General features: G+C 35.6%; 2 protein-coding genes across 2 annotated transcripts; one reads left to right on the forward strand and one right to left on the reverse strand.

The window, feature by feature from the left end:
* The first annotated feature begins 6877 nt into the window (after nt 1-6877).
* LOC107850844 (protein NRT1/ PTR FAMILY 7.3) lies at nt 6878-14090 on the forward strand. Its single transcript, XM_016695629.2, has 5 exons — nt 6878-7033; nt 7578-7692; nt 11099-11316; nt 12220-12779; nt 12865-14090. The coding sequence occupies exons 1-5, from the start codon at nt 7001-7003 to the stop codon at nt 13739-13741; spliced, it is 1803 nt and encodes a 600-aa protein (XP_016551115.2). The 5' UTR covers nt 6878-7000; the 3' UTR covers nt 13742-14090.
* A 2419-nt stretch (nt 14091-16509) lies between these two features.
* LOC107850851 (type I inositol polyphosphate 5-phosphatase 2) lies at nt 16510-22890 on the reverse strand. The gene is made up of 11 exons (XM_016695638.2): nt 22699-22890; nt 22502-22607; nt 21410-21496; nt 20495-20582; nt 20281-20385; nt 18956-19751; nt 18262-18452; nt 17682-17790; nt 17329-17477; nt 17015-17212; nt 16510-16921 (listed from the first exon to the last, which is right to left on the reverse strand). The coding sequence occupies exons 1-11, from the start codon at nt 22726-22728 to the stop codon at nt 16918-16920; spliced, it is 1863 nt and encodes a 620-aa protein (XP_016551124.1). The 5' UTR covers nt 22729-22890; the 3' UTR covers nt 16510-16917.
* Between the last annotated feature and the right edge of the window lie 1221 nt (nt 22891-24111).

Here is a 24111-nt window from a genome sequence, read left to right on the forward strand (position 1 = left end):
AAATTCTAATTAATTATACTCTAACATAAATATCAAACATCGAATAAATATATAAAAAAAAAAAAAAAAAGTTAAGCTCGCTTTCATATTACAACACATTGAAAAAGATATTCATACTTTAATTTATAGAGAGATAAGCATCGAGTTTCTCCTTGAAATAAGAATAAAGATGTTACGATACACTCTAACTTTACGGGGATCCTATTATCCACCCAAACTCAATTTTAACATATTTTTGTCACCTTTTTGTGTTAACGTAGCATCTTTTGTCAACCTTTTTAGCTTACGTGACTCCTTTGATATAGAGCCCATTTTATGTAATAAATGTGTCATGTCAGCACAAAAGAGGGATAAAAATATGCTATCCCTGTAAAGTTGGAGTGTGTCGTAGCAACTCATAGTTAGTTCGAGGGATACTGAATGCTTATCTCTTAATTGATTATAACAACCTGAGTAAAGCATCTAGTACCATTGAATTATGATCAAATTTGTTATGACACGCTCCAATTTCACAAAGCACTATTACCCCTGAACTCAATTTTAGTGCATTTTGTACTCTTTTTAGCTGACGTGGCACCTTTGACGTGAGTCTTATTTTTATGTAATAAAGTTGTCATGTCAGCATAAAAGGATGACAAAAATACGTTAAAATTGAGTTCAGGGGATAATAGGACCCATGTAAAATTAAAGTGCGTCGTTGCAACTTTAATCAGAGTTCAAGAGGGTACTGGATGGTTATCTCTGACAACTTATTATGCTATTTTTCAAGTTATTATATCAAAAAATTATTTTGAAGAAGTGCTTTTTACAAACACATAAAAATTTATTTGCCTGACATACTTAGAAGATTTTGCCTCTTATATCAACTATATATTATAAATTACTCATAATTTAACTTATCTTTAATTTGTTAGAACAAAGTTGTAATTAATGATAGCTTTTCCACAATTCCATTTAATTAATTATTCTTTCTTCGATTGTAACCATTCAAGGAGGGAAAAGCCATATATAGAACACATGAATATTGAGTTAATATATATTGGTCGAGTGCGTGTAGTAAATTTTTGTGGTTTAGTCTATTTTTTCCTAACTCTATACGTAGCGGAAATTTTAATGCAATATGCTATCCTTTATATATTGATGCGGGGGCGGACCTATGGCCTATTTCGTGCTGCTCTGACATTCGTTAAATTTACCAGATTAGGTACAATTATATAAGAAATGTATAAAAGTTGGTATAAGATTTATAAAAACACTGATTAAATCAAGAAGATAGTTCGGTGTTTTAATTTCTAGGCGGAGGTAACCTTAAAGGCTTTGGGGATCAATATATGTGTTTGAATCTCTTGGAAATTCACAATCTTTAAATCCTGAATCCGCCACTGATTGATCGTATTCTACAAATAATCTATTCCAACGCAATTTGGTGATTAGTCTATTCCGTATTGCTCGAAGAACAACAACTACAACGACAACATATCCAGTATATTGCAATAAAGTTGAGTCTGTGGAGGATAGAGCGTTCACAGTCGTACCACTGCCTCGGAGTTGGTGGAGAGGTTGTTTCCAACCAGGGGCAGACCTATATACATGTTTTGGGTGTTCGAGCACTCGTTAAATCCGACGCAGATTAGGTATAATAATTAATTATATTAGAAAAAGTATAAAAAATTGGTATAAGCTTTGAAAAAACACCCGGAAATCCAAAAAGATAGCTGAGTGCTCTGGTTTTCAGGCGGAACCTTAATACTTTAAGCGTCAATTACGTGTTCGAACCTCACGAACACCCACAATCCCTAAATCTTGAGTCCGACACAGTTTTCAACAAACCCCCGACTCAAAGCCTTCTTAAATTCTGTATCGATTTCTATCATAGTGAAGGTTGTTACGAGAAGATCCTAATATCCATAAAAATTGCTTTAAATAATAAGAAAATACACTGTTTCTACCTTAAATTATACACGAAATTGCTGAGACACAGCCAAACTTTAGGAGGATCCTATTACCCCTGGGCTAATTAAAATCGTATTTTTGAAAAACTTAGTGTCTACGTTGACCTTCAGTGTGTTGATTCACTGATGTGCCACATAGGCACTAAGTTTGTCGAAAATACGATTTTAATTAGTCCAGGAGTAATAAGACCTCCTAAAGTTCGGGTGTGTCTCAATAATTTTGTGTATAATTTAGGATGGAAAACAGAGCATTTACTATTAAATAATTGAAAAATTAAAAATACAAAAAACATTTTCTATATTTCCAACATTTCCAATAGGCACAATATTTGACACAATGAATCCAGTCACCAGCTGTGAAAAGTCAAAAGTTATTACTGTTCTTTTGCTACCTAAAAAATAACAAATCCTAATTTAACTTTTCTTATTTTCTTCTGAATTACTACTACCTAACTTTTCCACCATATAATGTTCTTTGTCTCTCTCTATGTTTCATGTTGAAGAAAACACTAAATAAAAAATAAAAATAAAAATAAATTATTTGCCACAAAATTTTCTATCATAATCCACACATGGTCAATAACATTTTAAAAAAAGTGGACCAACTTATATAATCAAATTGAGAGTGTTTGAAAAGGGAACATAATTTTTAAAAGCAAAATGAAATAATTATGCACTATGACTTAATTAATTTAGGAATAATTGATGGACACCTCTATGAGAAGTTCATTGTACTTGATATGTAATTACCTAGTGAAAAAAAAAGAAGAAGCTAACATGTACTATAATTAAACCAACAAAATTTAAAATAGTGAGGTGATTTCTTTCCAATTGATTAAATTTCGTTTCGGTGGGTAGAATTATCTGATATCTTTTGATGGTGGGAGATGATTGATATTCCGTGAATTCAATTGAGGTGCGCAAAAACAAACGTGAACACCACGATTATAAAAAAAAAAAATTCTTGTGCGTGTGTTGTTGTTGTTGTCGTCGTTGTTGTATGGGGTAAAATGACTTAGGATTGCGAAGAGTCAGGTCGGGTATGATACGGCCCGGCCCGCGAAGGCGTTATCTCGAGAACAAGCCCGACACAAGGAAATGGTCACTCGAGCAAAAAATAGAAGTGACCCGAGAGTATCAGCGACTGCGTACAACAGAACGACAAAGAGGACGATGCGTCAGATTATTCAAGTGCACAAGCGACTCTTGGATGTATCGCTTCATACACGTAGTAATAGGCTGACATCCCCTAACGGTTCAACGACAAGTAGCTAAGGGTCATTGGACGCGATATTATGGGCTCAGAGAATAACACTATCCCATTGGCCGAAAGGCAACGTCTATACCCTATAAATAGACGCCCCCTCCCCCATTATAACAGATCTGATTTTTGCTCATCTTTACTCTTTAAGCAATAAAATATCTTTAGCTTAGTTCTTAAGCATCGGACTAATATAATACTCGACCACCGTTACAAATTCGTGCCTAGATCTCTATCTTATTTAATTTATTTGGTAATTATCGTACGTTATTTATTTATTTTGCAAACGTTTATTACTAACCCAAAGCTAAAATCGTAATACGTGCTCGAGTCACGAACGAATTCTAACTCTACTGAAAAAAGGATAAAATAAAGTGATTCAAAAACTTTTGTGTGGCTAAAATCACAGTACTTACTTTATTACTATTTGATTTAACTGCGAGGTGGGAACTGTTTTTGGCTTTGGAGTTTGTGGAAGATATTTTAACAAATAGTTAAAATATATATATATATATATATATATATATATACTATGTTGCTCGGACTCTTCAAAAATGTCATGGAGTGCATGTCGTATCCTTCAAAAGTAGTGCATTTTTTAAGGATTCGATACGAGTGCGACAACATTTTTGGAGAGCATATATATACATACATACTATGTTGCTCGGACTCTTCAAAAATGTCATGAGGTGCATGTGGTATCCCTCAAAAGTAGTGTATTTTTTAAGGATCCGATACGAGTGTGACAACATTTTTGGAGAGCATATATATACATACATACTATGTTGCGCGGACTCTTAAAAAATGTCATGGGGTGCGTGTCGTATCTTTCAAAAGTAGTGCATTTTTGAAAGATTCAACATGAGTGCGGTAATATTGTTGGAGAGTACGAGCAACTTAGTATATATATATATATTAGAATGAGTGAGGGATTCTCGGGTTTAAGTTCTGAAAATAGAATCCTTTTTTATAGTAAACGCTTTACTATTTAACGAATGAATTCGAATTAATCAGGTCAGTGAATATCAAATATCGAATGGTAAATCGAAAACAAAATCAACTTGGCCTAATTAATCAACACACTTAGGTAAGAAAATATTCGAGTTTAAATTATATGCATTGACAATGTAATTATCTACTTTTTTTTTATCAAGGTACTAATCAATTTTCATATAAAGATATTAACATCATAAAACTATGAAATTATTTAAAGAGCAAGCATTCATTATATTATATATAATACACAATAAGCTTTATCAATCATAAAATAATTGAGATGTACTCTCTTGATAATCAATTTATATACTTATCATCTCAAACACAAACTAATGATTGAACATTTGATAAAACTAGAAATATATAAGTAATTTTTGGGAAGATATAAAAGGAAATAAATAGTAAGTATAATAATTTAGGTAAAGCAAATAAGGTTAATAAAAGTGTCAAAATCAAAGTCTATTTCAAAATTATTCTAACACTCAACAGAGCTTCACACTAAAGTGTTTCATGTGTCAAATCAATTCCACTCAACCAATTGAGAGAATAACAAAGGACATTCAAGTGGGACCCATCAATATATTTTTTTTTTTTTAAAATAATAATTTCCCATATAACAGTTTGGTATCTGTTTTAGGATTCGACTAATCTAATTTTTTTTTATAACTGTGTTGTTCGAGTTAAGTTTTTGTGTATCTCGACTAAATTTACGGGATACCTGCCACCTCGCATCAGCAATAGATACCATGTAACTCTGTCCACCAAGGCTATACAGATGGAAAGAATCACCTAGTATGATAGTTTGGTATCTGTTTTAGGACTCGACTAATTTAGTTTCTTTTTATAAGCATGGTGTTCGAGATAGCTTCCACACACCTCGACTAAATTCATGGGATACCTATCACCTCATACCAGCAACAAATACCATGTAACTTTGTCCACCAAGCCTAGGACAGATGGGAAGAATCACCTAGTGTTTTTGGTCTTTGTTGGGATTTGAATGCGGGTTCGACTAATCTAAATTCGTGTCAAGACGTCCTATTAAGAGGTAGAACATTTCCCGCCAAAACGATCCATACCCAGAAGCTCAAAACCAAGACTTTTTATGAAGAATCGAGAAGCACTTATCATTTCAAACACAATCTTTCGTGGCAACACACAATATTAGTTTTTTCTTTCATTTTTTTTTTCATCTAATGTTTGTTCTGTACATGCTTTGGAGTCAGATTAATTTGATTCATACAGAAATATTCTACTTTGAAGTAAAACATTTTCTATCAAATCGATATAATCATTCTCAGGACTCAATTACGAGACTTAGTTATGGAGAGAGGAGTAGAGTGGTGACCCTCAATATTAGTCTGTTTTAGAAATCGACTAATTTAATTTCGCGCCAAGACGCCCTATTAATAGGTAAATCGTTTTCTGCCAAAAGCGATCCATACCCAGAAGCTCAAAATCAAGACTTTTTATTAAGAATCAAGAAGCACTTATCATTTCAAACACAATCTTTGGTGGCAAGCCACAATATTATTATTTTTTTATTTGATCTTTCATCTGATGTCTGTTCAGTACTTAACTTGGAGTTAAATTAATTCGATTCATATAAAAATATCCTACTTTGAAGTAACACATTCTCTATCAGATCGATATAATCATACTCAGGATTCGATTACAAGACTTATGAAGAGAGGAGTAGAGTGGTAACCCTCAATATTAGTCTTTTTTTAATTTTCTATACGATAGTTTTGTATCTGTTTTAGAACGCGACTAATCTAATTTCGCACCAAGACATCCTATTAAGAGGTAAATCGTTTTCTGCCAAAAGCGATCCATACCCAGAAGCTCAAAATCACGACTTTTTATCAAGAATCGAGAAGCACGTATCATTAATTTCAAACACAATCTTTGGCGGCAACCCATAATATTATTTTTTTTCGAGATAAGCACCCAGTATCCCTTCCCTGCCGAACTATCACCAAAGTTGTTACGACACACTCCAACTTCACAAGAGTCCTATTACCCCTGAACTCAATATTCGCACATTTTTGTCACCCTTTTGTGCTGACATAACCCCTTTATTTCATAAAATTGGGCCTACGTCAAAGGTGTTACGTCAGCTAAAAATTAAAGGTTGATAAAAGGTGTCACATCAGCTAAAAAAATGACAAAAATATGCTAAAATTTAGTTTTAGAAGGTAATAGACCCCCGTGAAGTTGGAGTGTATCATAGCAAATTTGGTCATAGTTCAGGGGTACTAGATGTTTTACTCTTTTTTTTCATTTGCATTTTCATCTAATGTTTGTTCTATAGTTGCTTTGGAGTCAAATTAATTTGATTCATATAGAAATATCCTACTTTGAAGTAAAATATTATCTATCAGATCGATCGATAAAATCATACTCAGGACTCGACTCCGAAACTTACATGGAGAGGAGTAGAGTGGTAATATGATATCAAATATTAGGTAATATGATATGTTCGATCACAGATAAAAAGTAAGCAGTCCCAATATCCCATTTGCTTGCATCCAAAAACATCAAAATAATTTAAATAATAATTGGTCTTGTCCCTATTAATTCTTTTTTTTTTTCCTCCTAATTTTAAAAATTATTATTTTTTCCCTACCTTCCACTTAAGTACTCTTCCTAACTTCTATATATAGTTTCATTCACTTGCAATTTTACTCACAAACACTTTTCTTTTCTTGGTTTCTTCTCTCAATTTCCACCATTGAAAAAAACTCATTAATATACCAAATATTATTTTAAGCAAATAATTTGAGTCATTATGTCAATGGCTTGTTTGGAACTCTCCAAAGAGGTTCGTAATATTATATTCAACATCTAGATTATCAAAATATATATATTTTTTGTGAGTTATTTAACCAAAAAGAGTGAATAACTTTAATTAGTTTTTCATAGTTCTAGTGCCCTATCATTTACTAATATTTGATTCTTGAAGACAAAAAGAGTAAATAGATGATGTGTTATATATCTATTTTTTCAAGTAAATGTTTTCTCATGCAAAGAAATATATATATATATATATATATATATATATATATATATATATATATGACGAATTTAACTTATATATACTGACAAAAGAATTATATAATGTGTTATATATCTATTTTTTCAAGGAAATGTTTTCTCACACAAAGAACTACATGTATATATATGACTGAATTTAACTTATATATATTGACAAAAGAATTTACATTGCAAATTACGTATGTTGTAATAAATAAATACTTATAAATACTTACTTATAGTTATCTTTTAGTTTACCTGATTGTAATAAAAACTATTTTTTACATTAAATTTATTTATCTATTTATTTTAATTTTTTTTTTTTTAATTAGGTGAAATTGAAAGGGGAAGATATCGAGTGCACCAAGGATGGAAGTATTGATTTGAAAGGAAATCCAGCAATAAGAGAAACAAGTGGGAAATGGGTGGCTGGAATTATGATACTTTGTAAGCTTTTCTTCTTTAAAATTATTGATCATATTATAAAAAAATAAAATGCATTTATTTATAATTTTTGAAAAGAACAAAAAGATGAAAAGGACATAAAGTAGTAGTGATATTTGCATCTACTTATCTTTCTTTTGAGTTGTATATATCATCATTAAAAATTAGTATATCATGTATATACATGGTATATACTGTCAGCATCCACATCAACTAATTAATTAAGTTTATTATATTAAATAATCTTTTTCTATTTGCACTAGTTTTTAAAATGAGTATAATATTCAATTTTTAAACTTGGTCCTGAGTAAATAAATTAAACCTAGTGGACAGAGATATCTGATATCTGTTGCGGTGGGAGGTGACAGGTATTTCATAAATTTAACAGAAGCGTGCGAAAGTTGACTCAAACACCACAATTATTAAAAGAAAAACGTTTATTAGACATATTGCACATGCTGGACTATTTATAGTAATATTGAATTTCCTATCTTATATTAGTCCACGCAGAAAATGTACAATCTGAAATGCGTATGATATGTTAAAATCTCGCATAAATTTTAGTTTTTTTATCTGATTTTGGATAATCTCTTTTTCCCTTAAACTAACTTTTTAAAATAGAGTTAAAACTGATTTTTAACATTTTTTTTTATGTATACTAATATGCAATTCTTTGCTTATTCCAATCAATTTTTTGCAATTTTTTTTTTTTTTTTGTGGTTTGTGGGAAAAAAAGAAAAAAAAAATATCATCATAATTCTAGAATATTAGTGAAGCCAGCTATCATATGTCTGTAAACTAGAAAATGACAAGAGTAAGAAAAAGCAAAAAAGTAAAATAAAATATGCACCAAAATAAGACATGTGTCAAAATACTTGGCCTATAAAATAGTACACATATCATTGGCCCCCAAGTATAGTATATGATAGTGTAACATGTGATATGTGAATTAGACGGAAGAGATAAGCATTCAGTATCTTCTTCTTGAACTATAATCAAATTTGCTACTAGGCATTTCAACTTTGCGGAGTTTTATTACTCTTCTGAACTCATTTTTATTGCATTTTTGACACCTTTTTATGCTGACGTGACACCTTTATTACATAAAATGAGGCCACATCAAAGATGTCATGTCGGTTAAAAAAGTTGACAAGAAAGTGCCACATCAGCACAAATGATGACAAAAATGCGCTAAAATTGAGTTTAAGGAGTAATAAGACCCCCGTAAAATTGGAGTATATCGTGACAAATTTGGTCATATTTCAGGAGATATTAGATGCTTCACTCTAGAGAGAATAATGAAGTTTCAAGTTTATAGTAGATAATAATTTGATAAATAAAGAAAAAGATTCAATATATATCTAAGTTTCAAATACGATAATTTAGATTTGTTGGTCAAAGAAAAATAAGTATGTATAAAGATTTTTTGTCATTAGGGTTTATCCTGATAACATGTGATATATAGATTAAGCGCATGTTAAATATATAAACTTTGCAACATACAAAGTGTAATATAAGGGGGGAAAAAATAAGTGTAATACAAAGTGCATTATTTATTTGAGTTTCGAATCGTGCACTACTAACCATTAGAAATTTATGAGTTATAGAAAGATAAATAAATAAATTCAATGCACCTCACGAGTTCAAAACTTTACAACAAATTACTGTAATAATATTGAATAATTTTTTTTTTTTAGAAAAGTCATTTGACTCTCAAAATTGATTATAAAAAAAATAAATATTCACCTATTCCAGTAACAAAAAAAAAATTGACTTGACACTATTTCATCTGATTTTTCATAAATATGTATATATAGAAAATTAAAAAAAATAAAAAATAGATACAAATACAAAAAACAAAAGACGTCAAATTGTAATAAAGAATATTTTTTTATTCATTTATTCATTTCTTTAAAAATCAATATTGCTTATAAAAATACGCTATTGAAGACAAAATTGGAATAGTAATTTACTCTCTTCCTCCCATATTAGTTGTCACCTTATTAAATTAAGAATGTAATAATTAAATTTTGTTCATATTAGTCTTGCAGTTAATTCGTTTTATAAGTATTTACACGTATAAAAAGAAAGACCACCAATTAATACGAAGCGAAGAAAATATTTATTTATTCACCTTCTTTAAATATTGACATCGTTTATAAATAATTGAGAAAATGTATTATTTTCATCCTAAACTATATACGAAATTGCTGACATACCCGAACTTTAGGAGGGTCCTATTACCCCCTAGACTAATTAAAATAGTATTTTTGGCGACCTTAGTGCCTACGTGGCACATACGTGGACCTTCAATGTGTTGATTCACTGATATACTACGTAGGTACTAAGGTTGCAAAATATATAGTTTTAATTAGCTCAAGGAATAATGAGACCCTTTTAAAGTTTGGGTATATCTCAGCAATTTCATATATAATTCAGGATAGAAACAGAGCATTTTCCCTAATACGCTATCGTAATAAGGTCATAAGGAAATCACAAGAGTTGGTGTGGTGGTTCAGCACCTCACTCCTTAAGCAAGACGTTGGGAGTTCGATCCCCACCTCCGGTGAATGGAGAAAACTCTGTGGCCAATTTTCTACCGCTTAGTGTGCTAACAGTGGAACAGAGGATTAGCCTCACGGCTGGCGGCCGTGAATAACTTGAAAAATAAAAAAATAAATAAAAAGGTCATAAGGAATTGTGTAGAATAGCAAAATTCTTTGTTGTGGAAGACAAAAAATTGATAGTGAAGTGATGAAAAAAGGAAGCACTATTAGGAAAAGACATAATTGACACATACCTAGGAAATTAATTAATTAAAATGTGGTGGGGTTATAAACGTCATCTTTGATGACTAAAACTATACTACTACTTGGTCTTTGTTGTGTGGTTGGGTGGGTCACTATATTATATGATATGGACCATCACTTATCCCCAACTTTTTTATCCTTTTCATATACATTCAAATATATATATATATATATATATATATGAATTTTCATTGAGGGAGTTCAGAAGTACAATGGAAGGAGTTCAACATCTATTATATATAAATAAAATATTTCCGATGAATAAATCCCCTAAATTCAATGTGGCTCAGCCACTCTATATATAGAGAGAGAGAGAGGGAGAGAGATAGATAGATAGAGAGAGAGATTGAGTCTGTTGAGATACATAATATATCCAACGAAGATACATTTTTTTCTTGTATAATAAAGATACATAATTAACTTCCGATATATTTTTTTCAATTTTGATTCTGTCGAGATACATAATTAGCTCCCCGGTACATCTAGTGAAGATACATAATTAATTGATATTTTTGTATTTACTTTTTTTTTAAAAAAAAAAAAAAACTTTTTCTTCTTCTTTTATTGACATTTTGGTTTTGTATATTTGATTTATGTAGTGAATCAAGCTTTAGCAACTCTTGCATTTTTTGGAGTTGGAGTGAATTTGGTGTTGTTCTTAACAAGGGTGTTGAAAGAAAACAATGCTGATGCTGCTAATAGTGTGAGCAAATGGACAGGCACTGTATATATTTGCTCACTTGTTGGTGCTTTTCTTAGTGATTCTTATTGGGGAAGATTCAAAACTTGTGCCATTTTCCAAGTCATATATGTAACTGTAAGTATATCAACTATCTCCCATCATACTTATCTAGATGTTGAAAAAGTATCTTTTGTAATAATCGTGATGTCCGGGTCAGTTTGTGCGTGCCTCGACTAGTTTCATAGAGTACCTGCTAACTAAGCTTGAACGATGGGAAGAAATCACCTAGTGACTGTGTCTCTGATGAGATTTGAACATGAGACGTCATGATTGAAAAAGTATCTTTTGTTATAATCGTGATGTCCGGATTAGTTTGTGCGCGCCTCGACTAGTTTCATAGAGTACCTGCTACCTCCCATCGGCACAAGCCGGGAGCTTTTACCTACCAAGGCTTCCACCAGCACGGATACTGATCAAATAACTCTATCCATCAAGGCTTGAATGAGGGGAAGAAATCACCTAGTGTTTGTGTGTCCGATGAGATTTGAACATGAGACGTCATGATTCTTAAACCACTTCATTGACCAGTAGTCCACACCCTTTGATACCAGATATTGAAAAACTTTGTAGAACACACTACCACATAAATTCACAATCAAGAAGATTTAATATTGCTACAATTTATTTTGCACAAATTCTATTCCTATATTTTTCATAACGATGATGTTCAAGCCAGCATGTGCGCACCTTGATTATCCCACCAAGTATGTACTACCTTTTACAAGCATAGTACTTGAGCAAATAAGAAGTAATCACCTAATGTATTTATAATCTCCATTCCTATTATGATTATCGGTCCTAAGCCGGGGTCCTATCGGAAACAACCTCTCTACTTCACCTGAGGTAGTGGTATGGTCTGCGACTCTGCGTACACTCTACACTCTACCCTCCCCAGACCCCACTATGTGGAAATACACTGGGTATGTTGTTGTATTCCTATTAATCTTGGTATTACTAAGTTTGAAACTTCATTTACAGGGCCTGTCATTGTTGGCATTAGCATCACAACTTTACTTGGTGAAACCTAAAGGTTGCGGAAATCGAACGACGCTATGTGGAGAACATTCAACCATGGAGGTTGGTTTATTCTACATCTCTGTGTACATGATTGCCTTAGGATATGGTGGTTATCAGCCGAATATTGCTACATTCGGAGCTGATCAGTTCGACGAGCAGCATCCGAGTGAGTGTTCATCTAAAGTAGCCTTCTTTAGCTACTTCTATCTGTTCATGAACCTTGGATCACTCTTCTCCAACACCATTCTAGACTACTTTGAGGATGAGGGTAAGTGGGCTCTTGGCTTTTGGGCGTCCGCTGCATCTGCCTTTGCAGCGTTGGTGCTCTTTCTCGGAGGCACTGCTAGGTACAGACACTTCGCGTCTAGTGGCAACCCTCTTTCCAGGTTTGCTCAAGTTCTAGTTGCTGCAACAAAGAAGTGTAAAGTCGAGACACCAGAAAATGAAGACGACTTCTATCAAGGGGAAGTCGACGATGACACAACTGGTGGTCGAAAAATGCTACACACTCATGGCTTCAAGTAAGTAGAAATGCACTAAACTACGTGACAGGACGCTCTAGCTTCCGTTGTATAATGAGCTAAGCTGGATTTTTTCATGTTGCAGATTCTTGGACAGAGCAGCAGTGGTGACATCAAAGGAACTCGACAGCAAGGAGAAGAGCGTTCACAACCCGTGGCGTATCTGCCCTATTTCACAAGTTGAGGAAGTTAAATGCATATTGAGGCTGCTTCCAATTTGGCTATGTACGATTATCTACTCTGTAGTTTTCACGCAAATGGCCTCGCTCTTTGTCGAGCAAGGTGATGCGATGAAAACTACGATAGCAAACTTCAGGATTCCAGCAGCAAGCATGTCTACCTTTGACATCCTTAGCGTAGCAGGCGTCATATTTCTCAACCGCAGAGTTCTTTATCCGCTAGTCAAAAGGTTTAAGAAGTGCAAGGATGATGATGCCGGACTAACTGAACTTCAACGGATGGGTATCGGACTAGTCATAGCAGTGATGGCTATGCTTTCAGCAGGAATCGTCGAGTGCTACAGGCTAAAGTATGCTAGTAACGATTGCAAACACTGTGAAGGCTCAAGCTCTCTTAACATCTTCTGGCAAGTCCCTCAATATGCTTTTATAGGAGCTTCGGAAGTATTCATGTACGTAGCACAACTAGAGTTCTTCAACGCGCAAGCGCCTGATGGACTCAAAAGCTTCGGAAGTGCACTATGCATGACATCGATATCATTGGGGAACTACGTGAGTAGCTTTCTCGTAAGCATAGTAATGAAAATATCAGCAACTGACAACATGCCTGGATGGATACCGGGAAACCTTAACAAAGGTCATTTAGACAGATTCTATTTCCTGTTAGCTGGTTTGACGCTAATAGATTTGGCTGCGTACATTGCATGTGCTAAGTGGTACAAGAATATTAAGCATAGCGAAAAGATACAGGAACTCGAGGAAGAGGACAAGTTTGAAGTCTAACGCGTACCTGATATGAATCATAACGTAGGCATGTTTTACCAAAACCATATGAATAAGAGGAAGACGTGCATTCACCACAACATTTTGTGTAGAGTTTATGACTGGTACTCGGATTTCCTCCCAGTGCTGCGAAATTCTCCCGGGAGCTGGACTACTCTCAACTTCTAGGTCCATCGTTTTCTCGTTGTAACTGCATTTGTTGGTTCTGTCATATTAGTTCTAAATTTGACAAGCATTCTGGATTGACATGTAAATTGGTTGGTTTATCCTGTATCAAAGAAACTGTCGAAAAGTACTGTTGTACCCGAAAACTCCATGTATTAAAAGATCTCATTAACTTCGTATGCAATTCAGAGCTCAACGCGTTTTCCTCACAAAATTAGTTCCGCGAAGAACATTACTTCATCATTTACTAAAGAAAAAAGGCAATCCGGTGCACTAAAGCTCCCGCTAAGTGCAGGGTCCGGGGAAGAGCCCCACCACGAGGGTGTATTGTACGCAACCTTACCTTGCATTTCTGTCAGATGCTGTTTCTAAAGCTTGAACCCGCGATCTTCTGATCACATAGCAGAAACTTTACCGGTTACTCCAAGGCTCCACTTCTAGTTCATCATTTACTAGTTGTAAAATATATGACTATCCGAAGAGGGATTCAAGAATAACCAGTAAAGTTGTTGTCATGTGACCAGAAGGTAGTCGCGGGCTCAAGCGGTGAAAACAGTCTCTCGCAGAAATGCGAGGTAAGGCTGTGTACAATATGCCAGCATCTAAGAAGGAACTTGAACTAGACTTCAGCCATGGAAAATCAGATTTCCGACCCCACATTGTAGAAGACTACGCTGCTCGGACTCTCCAAACATGTTGTTGCTGCACCTGTATCGGATCCTCCAAAACTGCATTACTTTGAAGGATCTGATTCGCACCCATCACCTTTGGTGATTGCACTACTTTGCTCATGCGACTGTTCCTTGCATATATCCTCCGCATTGCTTTTCTATTAGCTGTCATGTTTTCCTTTTCATTACTACGTTGATTTACTTCACTTTAGCCGAGGGTCTTTTGGAAACAGCCGTTGTACCCCCACGAGGTAGGGGTAAGCTAAGGTCTTTGTGGGATTTCGCTGGATATGTTACGTTGTTGTTCAGATAGCCATCAATTGCGAGACAGTCTATACTATTCTCGCATTTCTCTAATACAATGATCGCGCTCTTCGTGTACCAAAAAACTCAAAAACTTCAACAAAAGTGCAGAATTTCAGTGGATATATCAACAGCATAGTCTAGTAATGGAAAGCTAAGTTGCTTGGACTCTCCAAAAATGTTTCCGCAACCGTGTCGGATCCTTCAAAAATACACTATTTTTGGAGGATCCAATGTGCACCCGCAGACATTTTTGAAGAGTCCGAGCAACTTAGATGGAAAACACTGCACATCTAAGTCAATCTAACTTGAATATGTACATACCTTAAAAAACTTCATTTTATGTATGATAGTATATTAACACCTTGGAAAAAGCCTCCGGCAGAAATGCAAGGTGAGACTGCGTAAATACACCCTTGTGGTGGGGCCCTTCCCCGGGCCCTTTAGCTCTTTTTTACTTCCCGAGATTCAAACTAGGGGAAAGATCAACCAAGTTTTTGAAAATGTATTTCACTCACATTATTGATATCGAGGAACTACAGACACAGATACAAACGAAGCACTCTTCCCTACTATTATCTAGCGGTGTGATATCGCTTCTTGTTGTTTGCTTTTATGTTATTTTGTTTGTTATACCGTTAGCTGTCCTTAGCCGGGGGTATATTGAAAACAACCTCTCTACTTCATCTGAGGTAGTGGTATGAACTACGTATACTTTAACCCCCCTCCCCCCCCCCTCCTTGTTAATACCGAGGAAATACAACTTATATTACTTCATTTTTTGAAAAATATGAAAGTTAGTCGAAGTGATGGTGTAGTGAAAGGAGGAACATGCAACGGTTGGATTCAGGATGTTCTCTTGGTGACTCAAATTCACAACTTTCGGATTGGAGGGGGAGAGGACACTTACTATCCGAGCTATTCCCTCTTCTCTTCGCTATGCGCTTTATTATCTTTTTTGTTTCTTAGGAACTAAAAATTGAATAAAATTATCTTGCCATTTACTTTCCACCAACACAACAACGACAACAACAACAACAACATATCCAGTGTATTCCCACAAAGTGAGGTCTGGGAAGGGTAAAGTGTACGCAGTCTATACCACTACCTCCGATGAAGTAGAGAGGTTGTTTCTGATGGATCCCCGACTTGGGACAGATAACAAATATAACAAACAAGAAACATAAAAGCAAACTGTTAAGATTCGGACAGACTAAGCAAACCACAAGTAAAAGAAAAACAAGAACAACACACAAGTTTTACGTGGAAACCCTTGTGGAAAAAAACCACGGGCGGAGGTAGAGGAATTTCACTATCAAAGGAGAGGAGTACAATGTGGAGAATGACGTAATTTCTGAATAATCAAAACCGACCCACTAATTGCACTTATATAGTATGTGCGTACAAATAAGTCCTAGGCCCAAGACATAAAGGTCCATACTGCGGGGGTTTGGCCCTCGCACCCCGTCGGGATCAGTGGTAGGCTCCGAGATCGGGCCTATTGGCCCGAGACCCCATTGAAAATCACAAACATGGGTCACACCGCGAAACTTTCAGGGGAGGAACAACAAAATTCGGGTCACAACTCTAACACAAACAACCAACAACAAGGGCTATCACACCGCTAGATAGTAAAGAAAACTGCATTTCATGAGTTAATGAATGGAACACTATTTCTATTCAATTAGCTTTTTACAAACACAAAAAAGTTTTCTAGTAAAACTTCAAAATGTATATCAAGAGGTAATTTCATAATTTTACAAAACCATATAGTAAAAAAACATGGGAAGATCAAAACTTTACAATAAGATCAAAACTTTACAATAAGGGAAAATTAACTCAAAATTTTGTCAAGACTATTTTTTGATTACACAAACATTAAACACACTATGTATATGTATGTATGTTGCTTATCTGACAGATACGGATATCGTCTCGTGTCTTTATCGTATAAGACATTCTGAATCCACAGACTCTAGATCCTGAATCCACCTCTGTGTAGAAGAACATATGTACGCGATGCTTCATTTCTGATTCCTAACTGAAAAACACCAAATTTTTTCGTGTTATTAATACCGACTAACTTACTGTCATTCGCGATGAAGGCTTATTTGAAAGTACTTTTAAGTCTTACTCTTCGATATCTAGCAGGATCTCTGGATGTACAGCGGCGGTGTTAACATGGAGGACTTTCTGGAGCTTTCTGTGATCGAATATTTCAACTTCTACCGAAAACATTGAGCTTACAGGCTTGTGATCAGATAGTCTTAACTCGGTTCGCTTGTAAAAGAGCTGTTTTATACCTTTACCTAGCCACAGTATACGGTCACACCTGCACGATATTAGGAAATACTCATTTCAACGTCCATTGTCAGAACGAATTTAATTTCTATGCGCTGTCAGTACGGTATATTTTGAAATTTGTACATTTAGGAAAAGTTCGCTTACCAAGCTGGCGATCTCTTCTTCTCCCCTTCTCGTGGAGTCTCTCCGACATATCTATCCGTGTTGATCTCATATTTATATGTTGGTGCAAAGTTAATTGACCCTTCCTTCCAACCAGCAAAAACATGGCCACCTCGGAGTTCTTTGATTAGCTGCAAATGCGATGAATACTATTAGAGCTTAAATCATATACATTGACAACGCAAAGAATTTTTATACGTCTACTGCAATTTTTGACCCGTTATAACAGGTTATTACTTTGTTTTCTACGTAGAGTTACCTATTATTGTAGGTAAACATAATCAGTACGTGCACAGAATATAAGCTCGTACTATTAACTTAGTGATGAGTCTTACCTCATCGTTGTTGAGAAGTTCATCCCATTGTCTTTTGGCGACAAGCTTCCGCACCTCAGCATCCAACATATTGATTCGATAATTCAAATCCCCGAACCAGAATATCTGACTATTTACATTAAAGGCCCGCGTATAAATTTGTATGTATAAATACATGTCTCATTTGAAAACTAGACGACACAATTATCTGTTAGAACTTCAAACTCTTGCATTCAAGTTGTTCAACGCTTTTCGACTTCGCTTATTCATACTGTCAATGTATCAGATCTAAACTATATACTTAGGAAAATCATCCGTCCCACGAGAAATATTAGTGTCAAAGCATCAAATCAATAACTGTATACTTGGGAAAAATGAAAAGGGAAAAGGCTCAAATATGTCATCCAACTATCAGAAATGGCTCATTTATGCCAGTACTGTTACAAAACAGGTTCATCCATGCCATCACTTGTTAACGGTGGTTTTTCAAAAACAGCTTTGCCTCGTGTCTTCTTATTAGAGGTCCATATCATTCATTAAAATTATGGAAAAAGACTCGAATATGCCATCGGACTATCAGAAATGACTCATTTATACTCACTCATGAGATGGAATTGTTTGTGGTTGATCTGCATCAGTGTCGAACACGGATGAGAAATGTGTACGCCGCATAATTTCATACACATCAGAGTTACGCCTTTGATCTGCCCCGTCCTTTTGACCAGACGTTAAGTGTGAACAAACAAAGCATAGTCTTGACTGGAAAAGAGACATGCTCACAGACACAGATCCCTGTAGAGCACCGATGAATTAGTCAGCTTTACGTTTAATGTAAAAGATGGGTTCCGTGTTCAAACAAAGCATAGCCGAGTGCATGAAGCATCCAGCGTTCATGCAGTTATCGGTGTACTAAGTTGCTTGGACTCTCCAAAAATGTTGCCGCACCCGTGTCGGATCCTCCAAAATGCACTACTTTTGAAGGATCAAACACGCACCCGATGATATTTTTGAAGAGTCCGAGCAACATAGCTGGTGAAGGGCTGCACCACAGCACCAGCGGAGTTTGACATAGGGAGCCTACCCTGACGCAAACATCAGTGGTTGGTTCTACGGATTGAACCCCTGACCTCTACCTCACACGGAGACAACTTTACTTTACGTACCCTATTTACATGGTATATATTTCCGAAGGGAATTAAATCGGGCCGCTTCACGTCATTTAACATTCAAATGTGCTTTTTAACTGCAATATTGCACTTTCTAATACTCGTAAATGCTGATATTTGAAGCAATACCTTGTTTCCCATGTATCCCATAAGACCGACTCCAACGGGGGAGACTTGCAAGTTGTTTATGTGCCGCCTCAACCTCCTACGAACCCAAATCGATACATATATCCCAACCATTTGCTTGCTGACAATACGAATATACCTCGGATGTGAATTCACAGAATGTTTTAGAACTGAACTTTCATCTTCGAACTCTATGAATTCCTCGAAGAGATCATTTTCCTCGTCAGAAAATTGATCGGATCCATCAGAAAGAGAATCGAGAACTTCAGGCTCCTCTTGTTGATTCGTCCACAACGATCCTAAGTCTCCAGAGCTTTGGTGCCCTCTTTTTAACTTGCTACCATCCAATCCAACATCATTATTGTTAAAAGCAAGAGTGCGGCTGCTCAATACTCTCCTTAACTTAAAAGTCGAAGAAAGGACCTGAGGCGTTGCATCTAGCGAACGTTCAGGCCAATCCAATCGACTATCACAATTATCAATGCCATATATTCTCTTTAACTGCAAATTCTTCCTCAGGTTGATCATATTATCATCGGCAAAGCACGTGGTATCCATTGACGCCTCAGCAATTATGTCTAGTGCAGTAGTAGTAGTTACAACATCAGCGATTATATCGGCTGCAGGCGAAGTCCTTAACACCGGAGACGGTGGAGCACTGTAACTTTTTAGCTCAGCCTCAGGTTCCACTGTCATTCTATTTAACGTTCTGCGAATGATCGCCTCCCATTTTGGTATCGGCCTTCTATTTTCCGCTCCCAGTACATTTCCAGCATTTAGAGGAACTACTTCTTGGAAGCTGTGAAGAGCAGATAGAACAAATTCGCTATAAGTCTGAACTCGGTTATGTCTCATTGACAAAATGTTTACGCCATCTGAAAGCTATTCTATGTACAATGAATCAATGAATTAACAAGTAAAATCCGTACTAGTCTTTTCAGCGACAGATTATCATGAAATTCTGTTAGCTAAAAGCTATTTAGCGACAGATTTGCGACAAACTTCATCACTAAATCCAGTTTTTCGTTGTAGTTACGAGGAGATTCAATTGAACCCCCTTTCGAAGAATATGATTCCGCCTGTAGACAGGATGGATTTCATATCGGCGAAGGCAAAGAGGAAGAGAAATACACGGACGGATTGAAAAGCACCAAATTGATAAGACACATCAACAACAACAACAACAACATACCCAGTGTATTCCCACAAAGTGGGGTCGGGGGTAAAGTGTACGTAGTCCATACCACTACCTCAGATGAAGTAGAGAGGCGGTTTCCAATAGACCCCCGGCTCAGGACAGACAACAGTATAACAGATAAGACACATACCCAAGGATATACATATCAGCTGGTTCATTCATACAAAGCCACTCATCGATTTCAAGATCCTCGTCTGGAAGTCTTCCAGCGACATTCCAAGTTCCTATGGTAACTCTGAAGGAAAAATCAGGACAAACGTAAATCTCCGAGGAACAAAAATCTTATAACTTAGTTACCGGTATCACAAAAACCAAATCGAAATGAACTGAATTTAAAGCCAAACCTCACTTCTTTTGTATTAATGTACTGAACTCTCAGAGTTTCTGATTTCCCTCTTCTGTGTCTAGACGAGTACTTGGTTGAAGTCTTCCCTGAGTAATTTAATTCAAATTTTTAACAGAAGAGATATTAAAACTCAGTCGACATAGAACAGCTGCATATATTTGGAAAGAAAATAGAATAGTCGAGATATCTAAAGGACACTCGAACTATGTTAAGTGTTTGTCCACGCATAACGGCAGTTGCATCTCGACTTCTTAGCAACACTTGGGCATGATCATGAAACTAAGTACAATCGAAGTCATGGTTGTAGTAGAGTCTTCGACTGTTCCATCGGTTACCTGCTACCTTTCACTTACATAGGTATCAGGTACCTGTCCGCCATGGCTTAGACAGATGGAAATAAATCGCCTGGTAGTAGTCCACAACAACAACAAGAAGAAGATACTCCGTGTATTCTCACAAAGCGGGGTCTGGGGAGGGTAAAGTGTACACAGTCCATACCACTACCTTAGATGAACTAGAGAGGCTGTTTCCGATAGACCCCCAGCTCAGGACAGATAACAGTATAACGAACAACAAAAACATAAAAGCACATAACAAAATGAGATAACAAACCGCTGGATAATAAAGGAAACAAAACACCCACAAGGCAATACTATAAACTATCTATTCGAAGTCCTTAAACTTAAAAAGTTGTGTATTTATGTGAAAACGTAAGACCACACGAACGCGAAAAGTAGGAAAAAGATGATAGGTGATTTCTTCTCGTCTGTCTAAGTCCAGGTGGCCAGAGTTATTCGATGTCTGTGCTACTTGAAGGTAACAGTACATGGTGGCTAGTCGAGGATGACATAAGCTGGCCCAGACACCATCGTTATAGAAAAGAAATAAGCTGAAACAGAATTTCAAGAAGTACCTGAAGTTTGAGGTTGACAATCAGTAGGTTTCCCTGGCGATCTGTGCCAATGATCCTCATGGACTCTTTCATCTTTAAGTGAACAAGCTACAAAATTTCCAAAAGAAAACAACTAATCAAGAAACTTAAACAAAAAACATATCATAATCCCACACGCGGAGTCTTGAGAAGGGTGGTGTGTACTCAGTCTTACCCCCTCGGTTCAGAAACAACAACATACCATAATCCCACGAGTGGAGTCTGGAGAAGGGTGGCATGTATGCAGCCTTACCCCTACCTCGTAAAGGTAGAGAGACTGTTTCCAATAACCCCTCGACAAAGAAACAACAACATATCATAATTCCATTAGTGGAGTCTGGAGAAGGTGGGGTGTATGCAGTCTTACCTCTACTTGGTAAAAGTAGACAGACTGTTTCCGATAACCCCTCAGCTAAGAAACAACATCATACCATAATCCCACGCGGGGAGTCTTGAGAAGGGTGGCATGTACGCAGCCCTACCTCTACCTCGTACCGGTAGAGAGGTCGTTTCCAATAACCCCTTGGCTAAGAAACAACAACATACCATAATCCCACGAGTGAAGTCTGGAGAAGGTGTTGCGTACGCAGCCTTACCCCTACCTCGTAAAGGCAGAGAGACTGTTTCCAATAACCCCTTGACTAAGAAACAACAACATACCATAATCCCACGAGTGAAGTCTGGAGAAGGTGGCATGTACGCAGACTTACCTCGACCTCGTATAGGTAGAGAGGTTGTTTCCAATAACCCCTTGTCTAAGAAACAACAACATATACCATAATCCCACGAGTGGAGTCTGGAGAAGGTGTTGCGTACGCAGCCTTACCCCTGCCTCGTGTATGTAGAGAGACTGTTTTCAATAACCCCTCGACTACGAAACAACAACATACCATGATCCCGCAAGCGGAGTCTGGAAAAGGTGGCATGTATGCAGCCTTACTCCTACCACGTAAAGGTAGAGAGACTGTTTCTGATAAACGTTTGACTAAGAAACTTGACACAAAATCCAAGAATTTTTCTTAAATGTCTTTGTATGTATATATATATATATATATATAAGAAGAAAAAACATACCATCGTCTTCACTTTCTGTTTCAGTATCAACTTCATCTTCACTAAAATCATAAAGTTTAGGCTGAATATTCAACCATTTCTTCATGACAATTGAAGGCCAAAATGCCTAAATCCAAAACAAAAAAAGCAAACAAGTAACTAAGAAAATGACTATACAATTTAATTTTATTTAAAAATAATAATAATAATAACATTACCTCTGATCTTTTTCCTCTTCTAGTTTTCATTTGAACAAAAACAATATACTTGGAAAACTTTTAGAAGTTAATGAAGTTCAAGAAACACTAAATGCTAGTAAATAATTTGTTTCCAAGAATGTCAAAGAAAAAAAATGTGTCACAAAAGAGTTGGAACTTTTTTTGCAAGTGTTACTTGGAGTTTCATATGTATTTAAATGTTTTCTCTTGGACCATTTAATATACAAGTTGCTTAGCAATATCGTGGTCGTCGAGCGGTAAGTACTCATTCATTTTTGAGATAAGTACTCATTCATTTTTGAGATACGCATCCAGTATCTGCTCAAACTATGATCAAAGTTTCTACTATACACATAGGTCCTATTACCGCTGCTGAACTCAATTTTAGCGTATTTTTGTCACCCTTTTATACTAACATGACAATTTATTACATAAAAATTGGACTCACGTCAGCTAAAAAGAGTGATAAAAATATACTAAAATTGAGCTTTTATATTGACATGACAACTTTATTACATAAAAATTGGACTCACGTCAAAGTTGTAACGTCAACTAAAAAGGGTGATAAAAATACATTAAAATTGAGCTTTTATACTGGCATGGCAACATTATTACATAAAAATTAGACTCACGTCAAAGTTGTCATGTCAGCTAAAAAGGGTGATAAAAATACACTAAAATTGAGCTTTTATACTGACATGACAACTTTATTACATAAAAATTCGACTCACGTCAAAGTTGTCACGTCAGCTAAAAAAGGTGATAAAAATACACTAAAATTGAGCTTTTATAATGACATGACAACTTTATTACATAAAAATTGGACTCACGTCAGCTAAAAAAGGTGATAAAAATATACTAAAATTGAGCTTTTATATTGACATGGCAATTTTACTACATAAAAATTAGACTCACGTCAAAGTTGTAACGCCAACTAAAAAGGTGATAAAAATACACTAAAATTGAGTTTTTATACTGACATGACAACTTTATTACATAAAATTGGACTCACGTCAAAGTTGTCACGTCAGTTAAAAAGGATGATAAAAATACACTAAAATTGAGTTCGGAGGTAATAGGATCCCTGTGAAGTTGGAGTGTGTTGTAGCAAATTTGGTCATAGTTCAGGAGTACTAGATGCTTTACTCTTAATTTTTAGTTAGTGATTTCATGTTTAAATTCTAAATATGAAAATTATTTGTTATGGATGTGGGCGGAGCCACTTTAGATGAAGGGTGGTTCAATGCGCATCTTTACAGGAAAAATATGTGGTGCATAGAGGTAAACGTTACCTTTTCTGTCTCAATTTATGTGGCATAGTTCAGATTCTGAAAGTCCATCAATTTAACTTTGACCTTGATTTTGGACATGAAACTTTTAAATTTTTTAAAATAAAATTTACATATTTAAAAA

The sequence above is a fragment of the Capsicum annuum genome, chromosome 1, assembly GCF_002878395.1.
Source record: "Capsicum annuum cultivar UCD-10X-F1 chromosome 1, UCD10Xv1.1, whole genome shotgun sequence".
NCBI lineage: Eukaryota > Viridiplantae > Streptophyta > Magnoliopsida > Solanales > Solanaceae > Capsicum > Capsicum annuum.